This window comes from Nomascus leucogenys, chromosome 3, assembly GCF_006542625.1.
Source record: "Nomascus leucogenys isolate Asia chromosome 3, Asia_NLE_v1, whole genome shotgun sequence".
Taxonomy (NCBI): domain Eukaryota; kingdom Metazoa; phylum Chordata; class Mammalia; order Primates; family Hylobatidae; genus Nomascus; species Nomascus leucogenys.
In genome coordinates this window covers 33,502,096-33,518,253 of record NC_044383.1, presented here as the reverse complement: position 1 = coordinate 33,518,253, position 16,158 = coordinate 33,502,096, and the positions used below count along the sequence as shown (strand labels likewise).

General features: G+C 39.0%; 1 protein-coding gene across 2 annotated transcripts in view; it reads right to left on the bottom strand.

Moving 5' to 3' along the window:
• The window catches only part of ERLIN1 (ER lipid raft associated 1), a 35,897-nt gene extending 20,451 nt beyond the window's left edge, over positions 1 to 15,446 (bottom strand). The window contains exons 1-7 of one of the 2 annotated variants that reach the window (XM_012505752.2): positions 15,357 to 15,446; positions 14,909 to 15,032; positions 13,152 to 13,233; positions 8,324 to 8,370; positions 7,252 to 7,313; positions 5,065 to 5,190; positions 3,334 to 3,407 (exon numbers count right to left, since the gene is read on the bottom strand). In XM_012505752.2, the coding sequence (XP_012361206.1) occupies positions 3,334 to 3,407; positions 5,065 to 5,190; positions 7,252 to 7,313; positions 8,324 to 8,370; positions 13,152 to 13,233; positions 14,909 to 15,021 (504 nt within the window). In that variant the 5' untranslated portion in view covers positions 15,022 to 15,032; positions 15,357 to 15,446. Of the gene's footprint in view, positions 1 to 3,333; positions 3,408 to 5,064; positions 5,191 to 7,251; positions 7,314 to 8,323; positions 8,371 to 13,151; positions 13,234 to 14,908; positions 15,033 to 15,298 lie in introns of both variants that reach the window. The other variant, XM_030808572.1, reaches the window with a different exon arrangement.
• Between the last annotated feature and the right edge of the window lie 712 nt (positions 15,447 to 16,158).

The following is a 16,158-nucleotide window of genomic DNA, read 5'->3' as shown; positions in this document are numbered from 1 at the left end:
AACAGAACTAAGTTCAGAAAAAGACTCTAGTATATAATGGAATGCAGTAGGTAACATAAGAACTATTTCAAAGAAAGAGGAAGATGAAAAAATAAACTATTCAGTAATTACTAGTGTTACCCAATTTGGGGTTGAGGGGATGGAGCTGAAGGCCTGCCTTGCAACTGAGATCAAAATGGGTTCCAGATGAATTAAAAGATTTAAATCTAAGAATACAACTGTAAAAGCAGATACAATTTTTGTAATTTCTAATTTTAATTCCTATACTTGTAAGGTGTTGAAAAGCTCTTAAAACATGCCAGCTCAGCAACACACCATAAAGACAAAATCACTGAAATTACTATGTAAAACATGAACACTTCAAAGTTACCAGCAAGGAAAAAACAAAGTTAAACAACAAAGAAAAAACTGGAAGAAAATGTTTCCTATAAATATAAAAAAGAGCTACAATAACTAACATATGAAAAATAGTTTATTTTTAAAAACAAATTCTACCCCTCTCAAAGGGTAAGGTTCAAAAACAAGTTCTCTATATACAAATGCTATTTATTTATTTATTTATTTATAGACAGGGTTTTGCTCTGTTGCCCAGACAAGAGTACAGCATGAACATAGTTCACTGCAGCCTCAACCTGCTGTGTTCAAGTCATCCTCCCACCTCAGCCTCCCAAGTAGCTGGGACTACAGGCACATGCCACCACACCTACCTAATTTTTTAAAAAAATTTTTTGCGGAGAAGGGGTCTCACTATGTTGCCCAGGCTGACCTCAAACTCCTGGGCTCAAGGGAGCTTCCCACCTCAGCCTCCCAAAGTGGTGGGATTACAGATGTGAGCCACTATGCCCAGCCAAAAATAGCTTATTAAAATCAGTTAGAAAAACCATTAACTAAAAAAATGAACAAAACCAACAATTTATAAATGAAATAAAAACGGCTAACCTAGGGTATTCAACTTCAATAATTAATAGAAAATAACAGACTAATTTTCTCCAAAAGGATTAAGAGAGAAAGGGAAAGCTTGCATCTGCTAATTATTTGGGTACAGTCATGCAATCAAATGTGTAAGAACTACAGCTTACCAACACTGCTAATGAGAGGGAGGGAGCTGCTAAAATTTTTCTAAAAGGTGATTCGGTAGTATGTATCAATAAGCCCCCAAACAGGGCATACACTTTGATCATCAATCCCACTTCAAGAATTTATTGTAAGACAGGGATTTAAAAAGATGTACAGAATATATAAGCTTGGTCATTCCAACAGGTATATAGTAGTAAAAAATATGAAACCATAGAGATTCACTAAACATAACCATTAAAAGTAATCATTTACCAAACGTATATTTTTGTTTTGGAAAGATGTTCATAGACAATGTTAGTGAAAAAAGCAAGTATGGTACGATTCTGCTTTAGTTGAGCATGTATGCATTTATATCTACAAACATTTGTTCATATACATTAAGAACAGTCAGGAAAGATACAACAAATGATGTTATCCCTGCATAATAAGATTACTGGTGAATTTCATTTTATTCTTCATCATTTTCCTAGTATCTAACTTTTTTCTACAACATAAATAACGTGTGTATATAAAAATTCCAAATTTATACAGAACGAATCAGTAAGAAAACAATCCAATAGAAAAATGGGCAAAAGATATGAATAGGCGATCAACAGAAGACAGTATAAATGACCAATAAATATATCAAAAGATGTTCAACCTCATTAATAACCAAAGGAATGCAAATCAAAGGGAGATATAATTGCCCACCCATCCATATGGTAACAATCAGTATGTCTGATTGCTTCCAATGTTGGTGAGTTCATGGGTCACAATTATTTGCACATATTGCTGTTAATAATGTACATTTTTACAGTCAGTTTGAAAGATAATTTGTACATACAAGAAGATGTATCATGAATGTTCATTACACTATTGTTTAATAGCAAAAAAACTGGGAACAGAAAAATGGCTAAGTAATATAAGGCAAGGAATTCTAAACAACCGTTGAATGAGCTAGATCTCTGAGTAACACCCTGGGCAGAATCTAAGAGCTGACCTTCACATTCACTATCTTTAAAATTAAAAAGCTACTCCAGCTACAACTGACTTGAACAACTCAGAGGATTTTACAAAGTTATCTCTGGACATTTCAAACGACCCCTTAACTCTGGTGGCTCACCCTCAGGCGCCTGTCTGAGATAATGACATTGCATGAATGAGGCCATGAGGAAAACCGCACCTATCTTTCAGTCTTGTTTATGAGAAGCACGAACACATACAATTACAGTGAGCGCACACTCTCAGTAGCAGTGGTGCTGAGTGTAAAGAATTGAGAGACATGTGATAAGTTTTAGTTGCAGTAATGTTCATCACAACAATCAACAATCAACTGGTCTCCTAGAGCTCCTGAGAAAGGACACCAGAGAAGCCTCAATACAACTTCTTAGGTCATCTGGATCCAGAGCAGTGGCTTTCGAATGTTACTGACTGTGGACACAGTAAGAAACACATTTTGCACTGACGCCCAATATAAACACCTACCCCGCCACACTGTGAAACACAAGTGTCACAGAATATTTAAACTTATTACATGCCATTTCTTTTCCTATTCTATTCCATTTTATTTAAAATGCTGTTCGTGACTCACTAAAGTTGATGTTACAACCCACAATCTGGAAAACACAGTGACCCAAAAAAAAGCAGGGGTAAAACCTCTCACCATTCTATTTCCCAACGTCACCATCACCACTACCACTAAATTCATCTGCTACCTTGCTTTTACGAGGGCTCTCTCTCCCACTTGAAATACCTTTCTCATTCTTCCCCCATTTAAATCCAATTAATTTTTCCAAACCTACTTAAAATCTCAACTCAATCACAGCCCTCTCCTAGACACGCTGTCTTCCAATGTTCTCTTACTCTTACAGCAATAATCATTCAATAGATTCATCTGTCAATTAATACTTTGTGATAACTATTTTGTCTAGAATTGTTCAAATCTTACACTTGAACTCCCTTTTCATAATCTTACTGAGGGAAAGGATTATGCTTACACTGATTTGTAACCATTACTGTATCTTAATGCTTCATACATGGCAGAAATATGAATTTTACTTCCTTGTAAGAGCCTCAGCTTATCAGTTCCCTCTAGGAGTTCACAAATACAATACTAGAGTATTTTATTTTGGCAGACATCTAAAGCCAACTTGAGAAAGGCATTCTATAAATCATCATAGCATCTCAAATAATTCCTGAATAAACAATCCAATGAAAGAAGGAACAAACTCAAAGCTCTCAAAATCCCCAGAGAACTTCCCTAGGAAAAGAACTTACCTGTATAGTGAGACCTGGGGCCATGAGGTTTAAGTCTTTCTGCAGAGCTTGCTTCAGGTTTTCATCTATTTGATCTGTTTAAGCCAAGAACAACAGATCTCATGATAATCAATTTTTTTTTACATTGTATTCATAATGAAACAAAACTAATCATTATTAGACCTAAAGTTTCCACAGTACTATTCTTTTACAGAGCTTAAACTGTCTTTACTTCCCTTTTGTGTGGGAAAAAAAATTGTGAGGAATTATCTAATAAAGAAATTAAGGAATGAAGATGACAAGCAGATAGTCTGTTTATCCAATAAGTTCACCCACTAAATGTATTACTTAACTATGGATAAGCTTTTTTACTGGGTAACTTATTAGACTTATTTACTGGATAAACAACTACTGGGTAAAATATGTTGATCTAATAAATGGAGAATCTGGATCTCTAGTATCTTAATTCAGGGCTCTTACTCAATATGTATCCTGTTTCTCAAAGAAAAGCAAATTTCTATCTTCAGTAAATCTTTACTCAAATTCCCAAATAACTAAACTTCATTTCCATGGATCTCAGCCTTACTGTTATTTTGGATTTAAAGAGAGAGAGAGAGACAGAAAAGCTCATAGAAAAGTATTTGAAGTACACACAGCATGAACACTTGGGCTTGTAACTATGCACTTTCTATTCACCACAATGGTACTTTTACTATTTAAATGACTGGTGGTGAGACAAAGCAGGACCCATCAGTTTCCTCATATGCCACTTCAGTGGTTGACAATCACCAAAGAGGACTCAATTGGTAGATTTTAAATTGATTATTCTTGCTTATTCCTTCATCTTAGAAATTCACTAAAAATTTCAGGAGGGAAAAGTGAGCTACCAACAGCAACAACTCATTCCCTGGTCAGAACTTCCACTATCATAAATGAAAAGTAAGTTGTACAGAAGTGAGTTAAGAAAGCAGGGCTGATACTGCGATCCTTAGAAAGGCCTTTTGTAAACTCGTCCTTGGTTGGCACTTAGGAACTTGGATTTGTAGAAGGGTCCCACCATCCCCAGAGCTAATACAATTGACTTGCTGTGAACTGTTTATACAATGTGGTTTATGCCAAACACCTGCATTCCTTCCAGGAGTCTGGAATTTTGATATGTGGTAGGCAGAGGGTGCCTACATAATCAGCCCCCAGTGAAAACCCTGGGCAATGAGTCTCCAATGTGTTTCCCTAGTAGACAACATTTCACATGTGCTGTCACAGCTTGTTGCTGTGGGAATTACGCACATGTTTGATTCTTGGAAGCCTGCAATTGCTTTCCTCTGCACTTTGCTGTTGTGCCTTTTTCTCTCACTGATTTTGCTTTGTACCCTTTGGCTGTAATAAATCTTAGCTGTGAACACAACTATATGCTGAGTCCTGTCAGTCTCCTACCAAATCATCAAAAATGGGAGCCTCAAGGCACAGGTTTCTAAATTTTTCAAATTATCTGTTAAAACACCAACAAAGCTAATTTTCAATAAGTTATTACAGTAAAAACAGAATACAGTCTGTGAGTAGTTTTTCCAATCTCTACCGAGTTATATAAAAAATTTTAAACTTAAGATAAAAAATATTTTAAAGACAATTGCTCTATGATAAATTCAGAAGAAATGCTTAAATAGCACCAAGGTTTACCAATATAACCTCAATAAGTAAGTTGAACTAGATTTCCAATTGGCTATTTACATATATAAGAATTAAGACACTTACCAAACAATTCAATGTAAACTTCCTGAAGTGTGTGGGCACTGCAGAACTGGTTCAGCTCATGGTGGATTTTATTGAAGATTAAGGTCTTATCATAATCTGCAGTATAGTTCCTCACGATATCAAACACTGAAGGAGAGGTACAACCCATGTTTGTTTTACCCAACAATGACATAGGTACCTTCAAATTCAGCCAGGGTAAAAGTCTGGGTGATATATAACACATGAGGAAAAGTGCCAACAAAATAGTGAAACCAAAAACCACAACTAACAAATCTTGATGTGTTGCTTGTGCTCAATTTTCCAAATACCCTTGCATTTGTAATACTAATGCCAAACACCTGCTGTTTAGCCCGTCAAACGGGCTAACTTTAAAGTCCACACTAAAGTATCCATTATTTTGGAGGTAAGAGGGAACTATCAAAGTTTTCAAGCAAAGGCATGACAGTCAGATTTACGCTTTGACCAGCAGTGTGAAGATGAACTGAGAGGCACAGAGATCAGAGGCAGGGAAAGCATAAGGCAATTACTGCAAAAGTTTAGCTAAGAGGTAAAGAGAGACTAGGCAAACTGAGGAACAGTAGAAATAGAAGAAGAAAGCAGTTGCAAAAGACCATTTTTAAAAAGGCAATTTTTTAAAGTTGTTAAAACATTAACTGAGCTGGGCTTTGTATCAGGTAATTTACACAAATTAGCACTGAATTCTCCTAAATTTGCATATTAGGAAACTAAGAACCAGAGAATTTTAGACATGCCCAAAAGGTACATACTAGACCATGTCAGAACCTGTTCTTTATCTACAAAAACATGCTGCTTTCTACTTCTGTCTTCAGATCCAGGAATTTGCTCCACTGGCCTTCCCATGTGGGATATTAGATGCAACTGGATTTCAAATCACGACTGGGCGCGGTGGCTCATGCCTGTAATCCCAGCACTTTGGGAGGCTGAGGCGGGTGGATCATTTGAGTCAGGAGTTCAAGACCAGCCTGGCCAACATGGTGAAACACTGTCTCTACTAAAAATACAAAAATTAGCCTGGTGTGGAGGCATACACCTGTAGTCCCAGCTACTAGGGAGGCTGAGGCAGGAGAATTGCATGAACCCAAAAGGCAGAGGTTGCACTGAGCTGAGATCGTGCCACTGCACTCCAGCCTGGGTGACAGAGCAAGACTCCACCTCAAAAAAGAAAAAAAATTAATGGATAGGCCATTAATAATACTTAATGACTAAATCATTTGCTTGATTATTTCCCAAATGAATTATATCTAAATAGTTTCCTATTTAATCTCTGGCTGAAGAATCATCAGTCCCTTCCCTTTTTCAATCATAATCCATTCCAATGATTTGTGATCAAGGAAAGGAGATGAAAAAAAGACAAGGAATATGCTTAATATCTGAAAAATATAATCCAAATGCCCTTGACAGTAATACGCCTGCTCTCTACTCTGAAATCTTTTCACTATTTGTGCCTGTACCGGTGATGTGAAATTTATTATGACCTTACATCCCAACATATCCTTTTTTAGGTCTGTATTATGTCTTCTCAAGTAAAATTAAAACTCCTGAAGGCAAAGGCTATAATTTCATCTTTTCAAATTATTCTTGCCAAACACAATATTCTGTAGATACTAGACATGCCAGTTTTATTAAGAAGCATGCATATAAAATGGCATATCTTTCTTCAGGGCTTCTAATTAAGTTTTTGATTACAACAGTACCTACCCACCCCATTATCTGTAGGTTTTCATCTTTTATCAAGAAAATGCTTTCCCCACACTGAAGGCTTTCAGACTGCTTTGCAAATTATAGCAAATCTTAACTAGAAAATACTTCTCTTTGATGGCAAATCAGTGTGGGCCAAGGAATTGATCAATTACAGATTTCTAACACCCAAGGAAATTATCTCTCATCCTGACTGGATACAATACTACTTTCCTATTCTAGAAATAACCAATGACCAGTTTGCTCTTGGAAACACTAAGCTCAGAGAAGAGTAACTTGTACCCTTGCAGAAAGTCAACTCTGTCCAGAACTTCTGACCTATTTTTGCCTCTATTCCCCAGAAATTTATTAATCAGTGATCAATGAAGTCATAAAACTTTCAAAGCACCCTTCTATTCCTCAAAGAATCTCTCAGCTATAAATCCTCTGGCTATAACTATAAAAACCACAGGTAGATGAGTAACATACCTGCATAAGGAGCCAACATATTAACCACTTCTATTCGGTCAATATAGATCATGACCCCACCACTAAAAACAAAGAAAAAAAGTGTGAACTACTAAAGGCCATCCATAAAACACAGTTACAGACAGACCTGGAGAGAAGCTGATAATCAAACATACTAATATTCACTTAAAACACAGACAGAGTTCGCTTCCTTTTTCATAGCATTTCTGTCCCTCTATAGATGTCAATGTCTTTTGTACACTTGTAATAGTCATTTAAAATAAGTAATTTAAAAAATACCTTGAACTTTACATTCTTCTTTTGATACAATTCAATGCAGTGATTATACCCTAGAAATAATTTGGGCCCTGCTTGCCTTTCTTTCCCTAAACCTCTTCAGGACAGCAACTCTCAAAATGAGGTCTTCAGACCAGCAGTATCAGCATCACCCAGGAACTTCTGTTAGAAATACAAATTCTCGGGCCTCACTCCAGACCTATTCAATCAGAAACTCTAAATTAGATGGCATTTAACACTACAGATGAGAAGAAGGTGGGATGATTAATTTTAAACTATGTTTTATTAAGCACCTATTCTAGGCCAAGTACTGGTTAGGCACTTCATATACAGCAATTCTAATCCTTAAAACAACTCTGCAAGGTAGATTTTACTGCCTTTTATAAATGAGAAAACTAAGTTTTAAAGTGTCAATAAAGGAATCTGCTGGGGAAAGAGGTATATAAAAACTGTCTGTACTTTTTGCTCAATTTCACTATGAACCTAAAACTGCTGTAAAAAATAAACTCTTTAAAAAATAGTCAATAAAGCAGATGAAGCAGTGCTAATACACAGTTAGGTCTACTTGCTCTAAAACTCCAGTTTTTTCCAATAATACCATAAGAACAATAATGGTTCTTAAGATGGAAAAGCTCCTATTTGGAGATAGGCCTTTGCTCAAACAATGCTCAGATCGGAAATCCCCTTGGGTTAACTATCATGCCTATCTGAGAGATGTCTAAGTGATGATCATAGCTGTAGGAACAGAAACTCTATCTGAGCTAAAGGGAGGCTGGTAGGCAAAGAGAAAGCTTACCTTGTTCCACAAGGCACATTTTTAACTTCATCAGTTTGTAGTGTTGTCTAGGGAGGAAAAGATATCTCATCAACACTCAAGACACACATTGTCAAAAAACTACTGGTACCAGAGGCAAATCTCTGGAGAGCTGCTGACAGTAAGTACAGCAGAGCTCCATCACAATTTCAGTTCCCAAATATTAGCTCTCAGAATAGTCATTTCTTTTTGTATTCTAGTAGAAATTAAAGACTTGAGACAGAAAATATTTTACAGCAATTTTTTTTTTTTTTTTTGAGACGGAGTCTTGCTCTGTCACCCAGGCTGGAGTGCAGTGGCGCAGTCTCAGCTCACTGCAAGCTCCGCCTCCCAGGTTCACGCCATTCTCCTGCCTCAGCCTCTCCGAGTAGCTGGGACTACAGGCGCCCGCCACCACGCCCGGCTAATTTTTTGTATTTTTAGTAGAGACGGGGTTTCACTGTGGTCTCAATCTCCTGACCTCGTGATCCGCCCACCTCGGCCTCCCAAAGTGCTAGGATTACAAGCGTGAGCCACCGCGCCCAGCCTCAATTTTTTTTTTTTTTGGTGACAGTCCTGCTTTGTCACCCAGGCTGGAATGCAGTGGTGCAATCTTGGCTCACTGCAACCTCTGCCTCCTGGGTTCAGGTGGTTCTTGTGCCCCAGCCTCCCAAGCAGCTGGGATTACAGGTATGCACCACCACACTCAGCTAATTTTTGTATTTTTAGTAAAGATGAGGTTTCACCATGTTGGCCAGGCTGGTCTTGAACTCCTGGCCTCAAGTGATCCACCCACCTTGGCCTCCCAAAGTGCTGGGATTACAGGCGTGAGCCACTGTGCCCGGCCTACAGCAAATGTTTGAATCAAGATTCACTGGGAAAGGTTCAATGTTCAGTCTGCTAATAAGTAGAAAACTCTTCCAGAGTCCCTTACCTGCCTGGAGCTGGCCAGGGGTTGTAAACAACACAGCTTGCTCACACAGATACTCTGGCTAGGACTTGCACTCTGAACTTTGATTCCACTGCTAATATTACTATTTATGTTGAAGATAAAAGAGATTCTATGCATACAAGTACTATAAGACTCAAAGCTGCCCTTGAATCCAACAGCAACCTTTCTTCTCTAAAGCTGTGGTCAACATTTTAGTTTAGTACCTAGTGATCTCTCACATGTCCTATTCAGTTTCCTTTTTAATAGAAGTGCTACCACCAGTACTGCTTCCTCCTGGTGAACCAACAATCTGGTACTTAATTGCTTTGCCCTTGTCACACCTTTGTTCAGATCCAGAATGAATGACTTCCTGCTGTACTCTAAGGCCTCAAATAGGTCAGCACCTAATGAGTACATTCTAGACACACTGCATCTTATCAAGCACAAAGCAAAGGAAAAAGGAATCACAGTCCCTGTTTCCAAAGAGTTCACAATCCAGCACAGGAGACAAAACCTTACAATGCAATCCATCAACAGGTACAAACAAAACAAAACAAAACAAAAAAACAAAACCAAAAACACAAATTATAAACTGAACTGTTAAGTGGTAAATTACAGAAAGTGAAAAAAATAGTAGTTTGAAAAGCTCTCTGAGGTGAAGGATTTATAAGCTAGGTCTACAGTGCGAGAAATAAGAACAGATGAGGCAGAGGAACATCTTAAGCTCAATAAATATCCTACTGAAATACACACAGTTGAAGACAATACGTGTATAGGCGAACAAAAGTAGATAGGCTTGCCTGGAGCAGAAGGGACAATTTGGATGAAAGATGAAATTCTGACAAGAGACCATGGTGATACTAGATAGAGGGCCCGAAATGCTGGCTGGGGAGTTTGGGCTCTCTCTAGTTCACCTTACATACAGTCGCAAAACGAACCACTCAAAAATATGTTTACTTAATTCCTTTTCTCATATGTGATGTAGTTCTCATTCTCCATCTTATATGGAGGTAAGAAAATCAGCTGGGAGGCTAAATAATTAATTTAGATTAATTCAGTAAAGGCCATGAAAGCTGTCAATCCAGACATAATAGAGGAGGTATCTGATACTTGGTTGATATAAAATTCCAGGAGGGGAAAGAATAAAAAAATAACTCTTAGGTTGAGACATTAGAATGATAGTAAACATTGGTGGCAGTTCTAGGTTAAGAGGATTGATGAAGAGACAAATTCTATTTATTTCCTTTAAAACATTAATTCAGTTTCCATATTCCACACCAACTTTAAATACACACTCCTATTTAAACCAAAAGGATATTCTCTAGCCAATTTTCAAACTGAGAAGAACTAGGAAAGAGTTTAAATGTTAAATCTTCCATTTAACACCCTATCTTTATGTACTTTTATATTTCTTTTATGTCCTCTTAAAAATTACTTTCCCAGTATGACAGAAAATTTATTTAAAAAGTGAATCTATGGTTACTTTATGAAGGCTGAAAGTTTTCATATAATTTCTCTATTGCTTTTTCTTTTTACATCATATATGGAATTTCACGTTTATATACATTCCTTTCAATTGCCAAGTTTGTTAAACCATTTGTTTATCTGGACTATGTCTTCTAATACATTCCAAAAATTCCTAAAAGTAAATTTATGTCTTAATCTGCTAAGAACACTTTTTTTTTTTTGAGACGGAGTCTTGCTCTGTCGCCCAGGCTGGAGTGCAAGGGTACGATCTCGGCTCACTGCAACCTCGGTCTCCCAGGTTCAAGCGATTCTCCTGCCTCAGCCTCCCAAACAGCTGGGATTACAGGCACGCACCACCAGCTAATTTTTGTAGAGACAGAGTTTGACCAGGTTGGCCAGGCTGGTCTTGAACTCCTGACCTCAAGTGATCTGCCTGCCTCAGCCTCCCAAAGTGCTGAGATTACAGGCGTGAGCCGCCACGCCTGGCCAACAACACTTTTTAAATATGTTTTTATTAATATAATTATTTCCTAGAATGTTACCATTTTACACATAAAGAACATTCCTATTTAGTCACACTGGCTGGCTCTAGCCCATGTAAAACTTTTTTGTAGATGCAAAGTACTTTAGTTTACACTGAAGTCTCTGCACTAATTTCATTTACATCTCTTATGATAGTTTATTATTAAATATATACACACACTATATTTGTTATATATAATATATACACAATTAAACTCCAAAATCTGTTTACTATTATCTATATCTCCTTTATTTATATTTTTGCATCAGTATGACTTAACATACTAAGCATGAAGGCAGAGACAGATCTACCTGGCTTTGAACAAGATCTATTTGTTAGAGCCTTGATTTTTTTTTTTTTTTTTTTTTTTTTTAAAGAGACAGAGTTTCCCCATGTTGCCCAGGCTGGTCTCAAACTCCTAGGCTCAAGCGATCCACCTTCTTCAGCCTCCCAAAGTGCTGTCAGGCATGAGCCACTGCACCCAGCCTTAGAGTCTTGATTTTTAAGGTTCTAATGCTGCCATTGCTAACATTATTATAGATTGTTTCGGCTGTTGATGAGGTCATGTAATTAAAATTCTTCCTTTCACAGAAGACTAACTGAAGTCTATGACAGTTAAGCAATTTTTCCAAAGTCATGCCACCAACTGGCGGCAACGCCAGGTCCCCATGTTCATTACACCACATTGCTTCCTGAGAAATCAGCTCAATTTAACAACTTCCACCATAAATAGAAAGCCAGAAATATAAATGTGTTACAACTCCTGTCTTTAAGAAAACTGGAGCCTTTCTGGAAAGAAAACACACAAAAAACTTAGCAGACAATGCAAGACAACAATATTAAAGAAAAAAAGATAAGGGCCAAAATTTACAATATAGACTTTAAGAGCTATAGATCAGAAGAGGAAGAATCTGGGACAAGCCTTTAAAAGCCTGGCAAGATTTAGACAGGAGAGAAGGAATGGAGAGTGAGATGGCAGATAAAGAAGTGATGGCATGAACTAAGGAAAGAATGGGTAAAATAAATATGGAACAACATATGGAAATCAGTCTGATTAGGGGAAGAATACATTTCACTTCAGTAGACACAGTTCTTTCCCTAAGCCATCTAAAAGGGGACAGGAAGAAAACCTAGGGGATTTAAGAATTTATAATTAAACTCTCACTTAGCAGGAAGCCTAGACATAAGATTACAAGATTAAGTAACATAGAATTTTCCTGAGTCCTGAAAAATTAGCAGCAGATGGCAGACAAACTTCTGAATCCAAAGATTTATGATCACACTGGGCTTGCAAAAGTGGTCACAGCCTAATCCTGGTTTTGTCATCTTGTTACACTGAAAGATACTTATTTTATTGTCTCCCATGGCCAAGACACTTTTCAACGATTAGACACTTATTTCAAATATCCTGGGATGCCATCAAAATATAACATTCACTAAGGTTCCACATAAAATTGTGCTTAATATACCAGGCAAAAAAACATGAGGCAGAAAGGCTGTGTATAAAAATTTTGATCCTCCATGTTAACAGTAGCCCAGCAGCCTGCCTCTATGGAAACCAAACACTGTTCTAAACCACATAATCACTGGTTTGTATGTCTAGTTGTGTTTCTAATTCTTACTTTTATTGTGACAGCAGCAACAGAAAATTTGCTATATACCACGATATAGATGGTAGAAGTCACTCCTTCCAAGCTTCCTGGTTCATACCTTTAATTCATTTCAAGTAAGTGAGGTGGTTTAACATCATAACTTGTGTTGTAACAACTGTACTCTGAACGTTAACTCCTGCATTTAAGTAAATACCACCATCTGCTTAAGCAATAAGGAAATCTATCTCCACCCACAAGTGTGGTAACTCCTGTCACACCTGTCTATCTGGTACGGGGGCTTCCCTAGGAATCACTCACCTGCACAGATCTGAACGTAGTAATGAAAGGCAACATGATATGATAGCCTGGTCCACTGGGGCTAGTTAGTAAAGCTCCTCCCCTGCAAAAAGATGTTTCAATTTGACAAAATTATAAAAAGAAAAATTATCTTTCCAAATCTAAAATGCTATAATACTCACTCTTGCTCATGCTGCTGACCTACTAAAGCCTCACTAATATGAATTACTCATAATGAACAACTGCTTAAAATACCTCCACACCTAAAAAGGGAAAAAGATCAAATTAAACTGTCAATGTTCATTACACCTTGTTTCATAAGCTCAACCAACCGTACCTCTGGGTCTCCAGCGCAGCTCTCAGGTTCGAAGGATTCTCCTCGGTCTTTAACCTTCTGAGAAATATTTGTTTAAAAAATTCTAATGGCTTTCAGTAGAGGTACATTAATTGTACATAACAAGAGCCAAATCAAAATATATAATACATTTAATCACCAGGTTGAAAAAAGACAATGCAAACTTTGAAGTAAAGAGAAAATTTCTGAGGCTTATAATTCTTTCAATCTATCTGCAAGGTAATTAAAATACTGGGAACATAAAACTTCTATATAAAAACAAAAAATTAGCATGAAAAGATGAAGGGTGACAAGACTATACAAATAAATAGGATAAGGGCTTGTTCACCAAATCCTGGAATGTGAAAACTATGAAAGCAAGCCCTGGAAATTATAAAACGGAGGCATTTGGGGAGCAAAGAAAATAAAGTCCTATTTTGCACCCTGTAAATTCGTAGAACTTAGCTTCCCGTCTTGAAAATATAAACACGTTTGCAAAGTCATAATAACAAGAAAAGATGAACTGTTTAAGGTTCATCACTAATTCTTTGAGTCATTCCTTGAAATGTCCTTTCTCTGGTTTTACTGTCAGAAAGACAATGCTAAACTGGAAGGAAATCTGGACTAATCTGTAATTTCTTATGCTAGAGCTCCATCTGCTAAGATATACCATTAAAATTGCTCTTTTTCTAGGATTCAGGATGGATTTGAAAGTAGAAATATCAGTTTTGAGGGATAGTGGAAACAAGCAAAAAGTTGACGCTCTTTTTGAATACACCATTAATCCCAATTTCTCCACCAACTGGCCTCTCTCTTACTAGTCTGTATGTATCAAAAGGAACTTGTGGTAATTAGGCTGAAGGAAAAGCTAAGCGAGCTCAACAAGAGAGCAACAGCTCCCACATCACTCCTGTCCCCAACTTGAACAGAAACAGTAAGGAGGGAGGAGGATGGCCCATCAGTGTTGTGCTTATGTCCCTGGAAATCCAGGGACATAAGCACCATCATAGTCATCACGGTGTTACAAGACATAACCAGACACTGGAAGCTTTTAAATGAAAAAGTCTAAGAAACAACCATAAACATACAGCATCTATAGCGGCAAACTAAAGCCTGCACAGTTGGACGAACTATAATTTATCCATCTCTTCAGTTAGAGGTAGAGTGACTACTTCCCTTCTTTCTTCATTTTTCTACAGATAATTGAGTTTGCTGTGTATAGGAATAACCGTAGGGAGACTTAATCTCTGCAACGAAACGAACATAGCACTAAAACTGTCCAACATCTGGAGGGCGCTCCGCAAAAGCCCGCTTCGACCCCTGTGCTTTCCCTAGAGATGGGACATGCGCCCCCGAACGTTGCAGAGGGAACTTCCCAGACTCCACTCTGGAGTACCCTTTTTTATCTGCTCTAGAGCCCTAACTGACTGCACATGCCGCTCACCTGTAGTACACAGCCAGGTGACCCTCCTCAATCTTGTGGATGGAGGCGTAGAGCAGGACAGCCACCAACCCCACCACTGCAGCCACCAGAACCCGGGCTTGAGTCATATTCATTCTCGTTCCTCCTGGGAGCGGGAGAAAAGGACCCTCAGTCCCGTGAGTGACAGGTCCACCCCCTCCAGTTTCTACCCTCTCCCTCCGGAAACTTGGCGCTCTCTCACAGGCTGAGCCGGGGAGTCCAGTACCCCCGTCCCCTCATTCTTCCCTTCTGGCGGAGCCCGCTGACCCCTTGCCAACTCCTCCGCCCCCGGAGGCCAGTGGGCCGCCCCTGCTCGGTGAGCTTCCTGAAATCCCCTCTCCCAAGGGTCGCTCCCGGGTGGAAGGCACTAACTGAGAAGAAGCCCAGCCGCAGGCTCGCGAGGAAAACCGACCTCTCGGCCGCGCCTCACCGATCAGTGACGCATCGCCCCCGCCCGCACGTGCACCCGACTCCCGCGCCGAGCCAACCGCCGCCAACAGCCGGCCCCGCCCACTCGCCCAGCACTGCGGCTGCGCGGGGACGCACACGGCGTAGCCCCGGCCCGAGGCTAGTGAGACGGGGAGCGCGTGGGACAAAATTCTTCTAGCCGCGGGCCGCGCAGGCTCCTTTGGAGGCAAGTCGCTCTTTTTCTGTACACTGCTGGTTAACTGCTCCGGAAGAGGACAGCCGGGGGTCTGGAGTGAGCAGCGAAGCAGAGAAAAGGAGAGGGCCTTTCGGACAAGGGACTGGTTGGTTTGTTCTTGTGCAGAGAACCCACTCGCTCACTCTCAAACGGTAGCTGTTCGGTTTATTTGTCCTTTTGCAGTGTATGCGGAGCCCCACTGTGTGGCACGCACTTGCTTCCAGCACATATCCTGCACTTCAGGAGCAACTAAACTTGTTGCAAATCAAGTGCTGTGAAAGTTCAGAAGAGGAAGATATTAGATATAACGGCATCGTTCTCTCGTTTTTTAAGTGTTCCTATTATGTGCCAGAATGCTGGTCCAGTGAGGGCTTTATGAAGGCCATCCAGACTACAGGAACAGAATTGCTAAGCACATGGGGCGGGAGGCGGAGGGAATTCTCCAGGGAGACCAAAGTAAGTACTTCAGTTTCCTTGAAGGCTTGTGTGATGGGAAGGAGTGCTATGGTAGGCGTCACTACGTATTCTGTTCGTTTTAAATTCTAAACCATGTGCACATATTGCCAAAAATAAAAAAGGGAAGGAAAAA